Source organism: Alosa alosa, chromosome 12 (genome assembly GCF_017589495.1).
Source record: "Alosa alosa isolate M-15738 ecotype Scorff River chromosome 12, AALO_Geno_1.1, whole genome shotgun sequence".
NCBI classification, from domain to species: Eukaryota; Metazoa; Chordata; class Actinopteri; order Clupeiformes; family Clupeidae; genus Alosa; species Alosa alosa.
Genome location: NC_063200.1, coordinates 15,749,391 through 15,759,390, shown reverse-complemented (window position 1 = coordinate 15,759,390; position 10,000 = coordinate 15,749,391). Strand labels below are relative to the sequence as shown.

The 10,000-nt window shown below is 44.7% G+C and overlaps 1 protein-coding gene across 1 annotated transcript in view; it reads left to right on the top strand.

Annotated features, from left to right (window-relative positions):
• mctp1b (multiple C2 domains, transmembrane 1b) overlaps positions 1–10,000 on the top strand; it is a 54,915-nt gene that overhangs the window by 17,390 nt on the left and 27,525 nt on the right. The window contains exons 2-9 of the mRNA XM_048259625.1: positions 1–112; positions 2,137–2,279; positions 2,361–2,440; positions 3,212–3,323; positions 6,385–6,423; positions 7,723–7,893; positions 9,043–9,173; positions 9,407–9,593. The exon at positions 1–112 is cut by the window's left edge and continues 3 nt beyond it. Coding sequence (XP_048115582.1) covers positions 1–112; positions 2,137–2,279; positions 2,361–2,440; positions 3,212–3,323; positions 6,385–6,423; positions 7,723–7,893; positions 9,043–9,173; positions 9,407–9,593 — 975 coding nt within the window. The remainder of the gene's footprint in view (positions 113–2,136; positions 2,280–2,360; positions 2,441–3,211; positions 3,324–6,384; positions 6,424–7,722; positions 7,894–9,042; positions 9,174–9,406; positions 9,594–10,000) is intronic.

Here is a 10,000-nt window from a genome sequence, read left to right as displayed (position 1 = left end):
ATCCATGCCCCAGGGCAGCCCTCTGCGACCCCCGCCCTGCCCTCCTCTGGTTTGTTCCAGCTGGACATCACGCTCAAGAAGGGCAACAACCTGGCCGTACGGGACAGAGGAGGTGAGACTCCAGCCTGGGTCCGCAGGATTTAGTATTTATTGTAGAAAATGGGGGGTTGGTCAGTATATAAGGACATGAGGAGTATATATGTCAGGGCTATTCAACTAGCAGCCCGTGAGCTCAAATGGGGCCCATTGGATTTGAAAGTTGTTTTTTTCTGTCCGGCCCACTTGGTAATGAAGTTGAATAGCCCCAGCGTATGTGATAATTATGATCACGTGAGAATATAAGAACTACAACCCCAAATCAGAAAAAGTTGGGACGTTGTGTAAAATGCAAATAAAAACAGAATGTGATAAAATGCAAATCTCGTAAACTCACATTTAGCTGCAAAAAGGACACAGATAACATATATGATGTGTATATGGTAACTATGTTATGTTGTGCCCTGGAGCAAGGCACTTAACCTGGAGTTGCACCAGGCATAATGTAACAGTGCCCTTGTAATGTAATGACATACGTAAGTAGCTTTGGAAAAAGCGTCTGCTAAGTAAGTGTGATGATGTATGAGCTGTTGGCTGTTGGCATGGGTTTGGCCTCAGTGTACCAGGGCCAGACCATTTGCTTGTGTCTTCACTCACTCTCACACACACATGCACAGATTCTCTCATCCATTTTCTCTCCCCCCACACACACTCTTTTTCTCTCTCTCTGTTTCTCTCTCTCTCTTCTGATCTCCACCTTGTATCTGCCAGCATTGCTGCATTTTCTCTCTATATTATAAATGCGCTGGAGGCTTCTCTCCCACCCCCCTCCTTCTCTCTCTTTCTCTACATCTCTCTCTGTGGTGAACGGTGCATAGCAGTGCATGCGGTTTGTGTATTCACAGTCATGTCTTAGCAGATTTACTCCTTCAGAGGCAGCGCTGAGTAATCTCAAAAGCCAGGCTGAGTAATCCAGGCCTGTCAAAGCTCCATGTCTCAGAGGTGCCCAGAAACACGAGCTTATTAAACCCACTGAAACGGCGTACTGCAGGGGTGCTGTATCAGAGAAGTGGCTGACTCAGATTAAACGTGAAATTGAGTGTAATTCTAATCATCATTATATTCTGGAATCACACGAGTGATATCACATGAAAAGGAGTGATGTTCTTCTGACTATCAGTGCAGCCTCGAGAGTGTAAAAATAGCTTTGTAAGGATTCCACACAAAGTAGGCTGTTCCTTATCATAAAGTGGAATTAGCTCCTGAAAATAGCTGCATAATACAGGGCAGTGATACCCTGATATCACTACAGGCCTCTCATAACTGTACATCAAATTAATTGACTGGAATTAAAGGTAAATTAAAAGGACATTAGGGAAAAATCAGTACAGAATGTAGTGGGGATCAGTTTGTATATAAACTGACAGCAGATAAGAAAAGCTCTATTCATCACTTCTGCATTCATTAGGGAGATTGAAGCAAGAATATTCTTTCATCTTTTGCACATTTTGCATTTCCAGTAAGTAGTGTGTGTGTGTGTGTGTGTGTGTGTCTGTGTGTGTCTGTGTGTGTGTGCCTGTGCATTCTACATTTGAGATAGGCAGCCAAGTAGAAAAAGGACTATGTGGTGAGTGATCCGTGTGTTAAAGTATTGATGAAGAACAGCATCAGGCATCAATATCAGCAATGCATCACATCTGGTTTATTTATTTTTGCTTCTCAACACAAATGTGTTGAAAACCAGACAGGGACAACACCGTTTGTGTTGTTTCCAATTCCAACACATTGCTTTTGTTATTTGTTTGAAAGTGTTTACAGTATGTGTAAAAAACAACAACTTGTGTTGAAAATAACACAACTGAGTGCAGTTAGAGAATAGAGGCAACAATGTTTTCTTTCTATTTTGCTGACTCATTTTGCTCCTGTAGGAACCATTGATCCGTACGTGAAGTTAGCAAGGGAGATGTTAAACAACAGGGTTTTTCCTTTCAATCTTTGTGTTTTGCTCTTATAGAAACCAGTGATCCGTTCGTGAAGTTAGCAAGGGAGAGGTTAAACAACAGGGTGTTTCCATTTAATCTTTATGTTTTGCTTCTATAGGAACCAGTGATCCGTATGTGAAGTTTAAGTTGGCCGGTAAAGAGGTGTACCGTAGCAGAACCATCCACAAGAACCTCAACCCTGTATGGGAGGACAGAGTTTGTCTCATAGTGGATAGCCTGCATGAGCCACTTTATATCAAAGTAAGAGATGCACACACACACACACACACACGCGCACACACACACACACACACTTTAATGACCATTCTGCATTCTTGGCAGGTGTTTGACTACGACTTTGGTCTTCATGATGATTTCATGGGCTCAGCCTATCTTTACCTGGACACTCTGGAACAGAACAGGTAACCTACATCATGGTGTGTGTGTGTGTGTGTGTGTGTGTGTGTGTGTGTGTGTGTGTGTGTGTGTGTGTGTGTGCATGAGTGTGTGTGTGAGAGAGAGAGTGTGTGTGTGTGTGTGTTTGTGTGCCTGTGCATGTGTCTGTGTGCGTGGGTGTGTGTGTGTAGATGTGTATGTGTGTGTGTGTCTATGTGTATGTGCACACACATGTGTTGATGTGTGTGTGTGTGTGTGTGTGTGTGTGTGTGTGTGTGTGTGTGTGTGTGTGTGTATGTGTGTGCATGAGTGTGTGTGTGTGAGAGAGAGAGTGTATGTGTGTGTGTTTCTGTGTGTATGTGGGTGTGTGTGTGTGATGTGTATGTGCACACACATGTGTGTTGAGGTGTGTGTGTGTGTGTGTGTGTGTGTGTGTGTGTGCTGATGTGTATGTGCACACACATGTGTGTTGAGGTGTGTGTGTGTGTGTGTGTGTGTGTTTGTGCATGTGTCTGTGTGCGTTGGTGTGTATGTGTTGATGTGCATGTGTACACACATGTGTGTTGATGTGTGTGTGTGTGTGTGTGTGTGTGTGTGTGTTTGTTTGTGCATGTGCATGTGTCTGTGTGTGTGTGTGTGTGTTCGTGCATGTGTCTATGTGCGTGGGTGTGTGTGTGTTGATGTTTATGTGTACACACATGTGTGTTGATGTGTGTGTGTGTGTGTGTGTGTGTGTGTGTGTGTGTGTGTGTGTGTGTGTGTGTGTGTGTGTGTGTGTGTGTGTGTGTGTACCCCAGGCCTCTGGATGTGTCTCTGGACCTGAGGGATCCCCATCACCCTCAGCAGGACCTGGGTACTCTGGAGCTGATGGTCACTCTGGGCCCCAAAGACAAACCCAACAGCGAATCGGTGCGCTCACACACTCATTCACTCCCACACTCACAAGCTCATACACTCACACATTCTTATTCACTCACACACTCAAACACTCACATACTCTCATTCACTCACACTGATTTATTGATCAGACAGGCTGATTGTTTGGTTTATTGGTTGATTGATTCAGATAGATAAATAGATTGATTGATTGATTGATTGATTGATTGATTGATTGATTGGTTGGTTGGTTGATACTACAGGTTTGATCCTCAATAATCCAATTCTTCTCAGGAAGATCTGTTCCACCAACTGCCGGGAACACATGGAATTCTGTGTGTGTGTGTGCTGTGATGGTTGCACTAACACATGGAACTTTGTGTGTGTGCATTGTGATGCTTGCACTATGTATTTGTATACGTATTTACTAATGTGTATGTTGCATGGTGTTTGTGTTAACGGGTGACCTGTGTCATAGACCTAACCTTGGACAACTAGAGAGTGAGTGAGTAAATGAATGACACCTCTTTTGTGTCACTCCTGCTCACTGCCCTGAACACGGTCTTAATGTGGTGTATGAGTCATTGATTGGTGTGTCTAGTTCTGGTCTCCCAGGATGAGGGCCTTTCGCCAGGGATATGGTTAATAAAGAAGGTAGGCCTTTCGTCAGGGATATGGTTAACAAAGAAAAGTATTTTTCATTTATGATGTCCTGAAACTCTGGTCCAGCAATCCCAGAGTGGGGTTGATTCAGTCATCATTGTGAATCTACAGCCTTAGGCATGTTTATTTTATTTTATATTTTTTTATTTGTAAGAGACCATATGCAATGGTAAATATAGATGTAGTTTAATGCATTGTACCAGAGATAGCCTCAGGCTAATATACATGTGCAGACCCTTGCCAGAGCACTTTTGTACTCACTCTTCAAGAACTCTTCAACTCTTTTTTTAAGATCTAGATTTATGCGGAACTCTTCAACTCTTTTTTAGATATAGATCTAAATATAGATCTCTCTGGATTCTCAAGTTTCATAAAAACCTCCAGTTCAAAGCCAACCCCTGTCTGTGCTAGAATAGGACATGGAAAACACAAACCCATGCAAACCGGACCATAGGTGGGGCTCAAAGTACTACCGGACAGGAAATGGCAGCTGTGCCGATAAAATCTCTGGTTATTTACATGGCAGAATTGTGTTGTAGGAGCAGGCTTCACTCAGTTTCTTATTTATTTTTGAGAGTGCTTGGCCAAACGTATAAGTAATACCAAAGAAGAAAAGGCTGCACGTTTGTGAACACGTTTGTATGCAAAGTGCGTTTTTTTTCTTCTTTGGTATTTACACAGCAGAGCCTGCTGTATTTATTGTAAGGTCATCTGCTTAATGTAAGAGCTTGCAATAGTCGGTTGGTTGTATGGTTGCCGTATATCCTTTTTGTATATCCGTTTGTGCCTACCGATTCCACTTTAGAAAAGGCTAACAATGTGCCATGTCAAAAATGGAAGTTTCTGTGGAATGACCCTCATCACATATCCTGTTAGCAGTTCATTCTTATAGATGGCCATCCTGGACGGATGAATGAGTATGTTTGTGTGGGCAGGGATGACTAGACAACAGGAAACGGGATCATTATAAACTCCTTTAAAACACAACTTCATGTAGTCACTGATGGTGTTCACTACTACCTATATTATATTAATCTGTAATCCATGTCTTTAACCTAGTGTATCAGTCCATCATCTGTCCACAAGCCACTACTGTTCATCTTATGCAGGTATTTATCTAGTCATGCATGTCTGCACCTCAGATATCTCGAGCTGTGAGATGTTTGGGTTCTGACGAGCCTGGCTTGCCCTCGTCTTCCTTTTGACAAAAACTCACCACAAACGACTGGCCTAGAAGAGTGGTTTAAAGGAAAAACAAGCATGAAAAAGAGATATTTGACCTCTGACCCCCCCCCCCCCCCACAGACAGCAGGACTCAAAACTCATCGGTGGAAGCCTTACGTCGCTAAAGTGAGTCCGACTGCGGCCGGTGTAGTGAACGCCAGCAGCCAAAGATAACTCCTGTAGTGACTCCGCTGCTGTAGTTATACCTGAATGAGTTTGGCTCCGTCGTCACGTTGTCCAATCACGTGACGTGCTCCACTCAGCTGTGTGACTTACAGTACCTGTAACTATACTATAGACCACCTGTAGATGTCACCAACTATACCATTGACAACCTGTAGACCCTGTCAACTATACTATAGATCACCTGTAGATCCAGTCAACTATACTATAGATCACCTGTAGATCCTGTCAACTAGATCACCTGTAGATCCTGTCAACTATACTATTGAAGTCTAGATCCCAGATTTAGATCTATTCTAGAGTTAAGTGCCACCTCACAGCTGGAAGCATCTACAGGCATCTGCAGTTGGTAGGGTCTATGTCTACAGTTGGTAGTCTGTAAGTCAAATAGCCACTAAACTGCAAAGTAGTGAATGTCTTCCCATCTTTTTAATCCCACGTTCTAGTTGAAGACCTGTTGGTGAATGAGTAGTACAGGTCAACTATCGAGCATTGATCTCTTACATCCCTCTCACTAGAGACTCTGTGCCCCTTTCAGAGTCTGTCAGTCAGCCACCCCCTTCAGTCCCCTCCACTGCTGGAGTATACCCCTGCACAGCTAGAAGATACCCCTGCACTGCTGGAGTATACCCCTGCACTGCTAGAAGATACCCCTGCACTGCTAGAGTATACCCCTGCACAGCTAGAAGAAACCCCTCTACTGCTAGAAGATACCCCTGCACTTCTAGAAGATACCCCTGCACTGCTAGAAAAAAAACCCTGCACAGCTAGCAGAGGAAATGTCTGCTCCTTGCCATAGAGTACTCCGCTCTGTAGTAGAGTACTCTCCCCAGGCAGTAGAGTCCCAGTGCGGGCAGTAGAGTCCCAGCGCTGGCAGTAGAGTGCCCGTCAGTTGAAGAGCTGTCGGGGACAATAGAGTTTAGCGTGGCAGGGCCTCGTTGGCACCCCCGTGTTAGTATTGACCCTGGCCGGCCCAGGCGGGCTGGCGCCCTGGCGATTACTGAATCATCTGTCTCTTTCCCAGACAATGCTTCTCAGGAGGAGCTGGAAGAGATCCAGCAAGGTAATCAGGCACAGCCCTGGCTGCCATCAACCCCTCACCCCCACCCACTCCGCCACCTCCACCTCCACCTACCTGCCCCATCAGCCACCCAATCCACACTTCCACCTCCACCTCCTGACCCAATCCACACCACCACCTCCACCTCTACCTACCTGACCCAATCCACACCACCACCTCCACCTCTACCTACCTTCCCCATCAGCCACCCAATCCACACTTCCACCTCCACCTCCACCTACCTGACCCAATCCACACCTCCACCTCCACCTCCACCTACCTGCCCCAATCCACACCACCACCTCCACCTCCACCTACCTGCCCCATCAGCAACCCAATCCACACCACCACCCTCACCTTCAGCTATCTGCCCCATCATCACCCTTACTGCCCGCACCCGCACCCCCATTCACCCGCACCTGCCCCTCTGTGCTGCCCCATAGGGATGCTGCTTTTGGGATTCATTTGGGGAATACCCATTATGGGATTCATGCACTGTTTTAGCTTGGTGTGTGTGTGAGAGAGAGAGAGAGAAAGGAGGCGTGCTGGAGTTTGTGTTGTTGTCAGTGTCAGTGTAGGTTGTTTGAGTCTGTGTGTGTGTGTGTGTGTTTCCCTTGTTTGTTTTATGTGTGCACATTCACGAGTGTGTGCATGTTTGCTCTCTCATCCCGCTCAACAACATCCTTGAAAAGCCTGTTTTACTCTCTGACAAGCGGTGTCGGATTACCCACAATGCACTTTGCTTCTAGAGCACACGTGAGTTGGAGGCACTGCGGTCAGAGAATAAAGTGGACTCTACCTCAGCTCCGTGGTGGTAGTGCTGCTAGTGCTTTGGTCTGGTCTGGGGCGTAAGTGGGCTGCTGGGTCTTGGGATGTGATTCACCCTGTCACAGACTCTCTCTGTCATCTCTGGTGTCTTGTGATGGCTCATCCTCTCATAAATCCCTCTGGTTCTCCTTCATTCTGAGGTTCATCTCTCCATCCCTTCTAATCTGTGTTTTTCCCTTGCTGTGGAATAGGGCTCAGGCTACAGTACATTGCTATACTTGGGATATAATATTGTATGTTTTTGTGTGGTTTCTCTCCGTGTGTGTGAGTTTCTCTGCGTGTGCCTGTCTGTCTGTGTGTGTGGCTGGGGGGGGGGTCTGTATGCTTGTATGTGTGTGTGTTTGTGTGTGTTTTCTCCACATGTGTGTATGTTTGCCTGTGTGTGCTTGTGTGTTTGCCTGTGTGTGTCTGTCTCTGTCTGTGTGTGTGTGTGTGTGTGTGTGTGTGTGTGTGTGTGTGTGTGTGTGTGTGTAGACTCAGCAGCAGAGTCTCCGTCTGTCAGACCTGCACAGGAAGTCTCAGCTGTGGAGCGGCATTGTGAGCATCAGCCTCATCGAAGGTCGCGACCTCATTCCCATGGACCAGAACGGCCTCAGTGACCCTTACGTCAAGTTCCGCCTCGGACACCAGAAGTACAGGAGCAAGGTGACCTCTCACCTCAGCACCCATGATGACATTCCTAACGAGGCCTTAATCTTATATCATAGAATGCCCACTTACTCTCATTTACTTACAGTTTTTCTCAGTCGCTTTGGTGCTTTTCTCACATCACTATTAACATTTGCACAGCAGTTAGTGCAATTCTCAAAACAATTAGTGCAAACTGCAAAACCTAGTGGATGACCTGCAAAAGCACGTCACTTGCTCAAAATGGATAGTTCATTCCTCAAAAGCAGGTATTTATGTCAATGAAACTGTCAGTGTCATCAAAATGAGAAGTCTTGACACCATCGTTTATGAACAAGATAGTCAAATGGCTTTGTCATGTTTTCATTATGACAGTTCTCTCAGTGTTTTCCAATGCAAAAAAAGGTCAGAACTCGGTGACACTACCTGAACATGCTCAATACAGCACTATACAGTACTTGTACAGCCATTTGAAAACTACAGTAAAGTTACACATTAGGTGAGTAAGTGAGTACAAGACACTGAATCACGTTACATTTTACTGTATGCTCTTTGCAATTCTACAGCATTGTGACAGAATTTGATAACTAGTTCAACAATTTTGTATGTAATGACTCAAGCAATGAAATGAAGACTATTAGTTTTATTGGGAACGACTATTCAGCATTCATAAGTATAGTTCATTTTGACTGACATGACATAAGCAAATGATAATGTTAAAAAACAGCAGAGAATTGTATAAAGCAACTGATACATGTCCAAAAGTATTTGCAATTTTTTCAGAGGAAGGAGAAATTGCTACTATGATGTGCACAAATGACTAAATGTTGTGGAGGTTGAACTAATAGTTATGAGAATTTTCATTCTGATCTGAAAAAAGCACCAAAGCGACTGAGAAAAACTGTATATTTATGTATTGATTAGACAGACTGATTGTTTGGTTTATTGGTTTATTTGTTGCTTGGCTGGTTAATTGATATAGATAGATAGATAGATAGATAGATAGACGGATTGATTGATTCATTCATTCATTGATTAAGCAAGAATAAGCAACACAGGTGAAAACAGATGGAAACAGTGTATAAAATATATGTTATCTGTCTGTCTGTCTGTGTGTGTGTGTGTGTGTGTGTGTGTGTGTGTGTGTGTGTGTGTGTGTGTGGTTAGACCATGCCAAAGACACTGTGGCCCCAGTGGAGGGAGCAGTTTGACCTGCACCTATATGAGGAGGAGACCTATCTACTGGAGATAGCAGTGTGGGACAAGGACACTGGCCGACGAGACGACTTCATTGGACGGTGAGGCTGTGTGAATGTGTGTGTGTGTGTTTACATGGATGAGTTTGTGTGCTTCATCTTTGTGTATTCTTGTATACATAATACTGTTTTTTATATATTTTTTATTTTTATATAATTGTCATTTGTGTTGTGTTTTTGATTTCTGTGTGTGTGTGTGTGTGTGTGTGTGTGTGTGTGTGTGTGTGTGTGTGTGTGTGTGTGTGTGTGTACACATGTACATACATATATCACAGGTGTGATCTGGACCTGTCCACTCTGAGTAAGGAGCGCACTCATAAGCTAGAGCTCCCCCTAGAGGAGGAGAAGGGTATGGTGGTGCTGCTGATCACCCTGACTGCCTCTACTGCCGTGTCCATCTCAGACCTGTCCGTCAACATCCTGGACGACCCTCTCGAGAGGCACCAGATCAACAAGAGATATGTGAGTACAGGACAAAGCAACACACACACACACACACACACACACACACACGCACACACACACTCACGTGCACATACACGCACACACACTTTTTATGTCCCCCATACACATACATGTTCATATGTGTACACATATATACCAACCAGTAACTGCTGGATGAACATTAGATACAACACTCACAACCTGCGCACATACACATACATGTACACGCACACACACTCCCCTCTCTCTCTCTCTGCCTCTCTCTTTTTATGAGAGAGAGAGAGAGAGAGAGAGAGAGAGAGAGGCTATGGTCCTTGTGTGCCTCCAGTATTTCAGACGTGGGCATAAACCTGTCACATAGTCTGTGTTGGCTATTAACAATGCTTGAGTGAGCACCGCTAAATGATGCCAGTAAGTCATGCCCC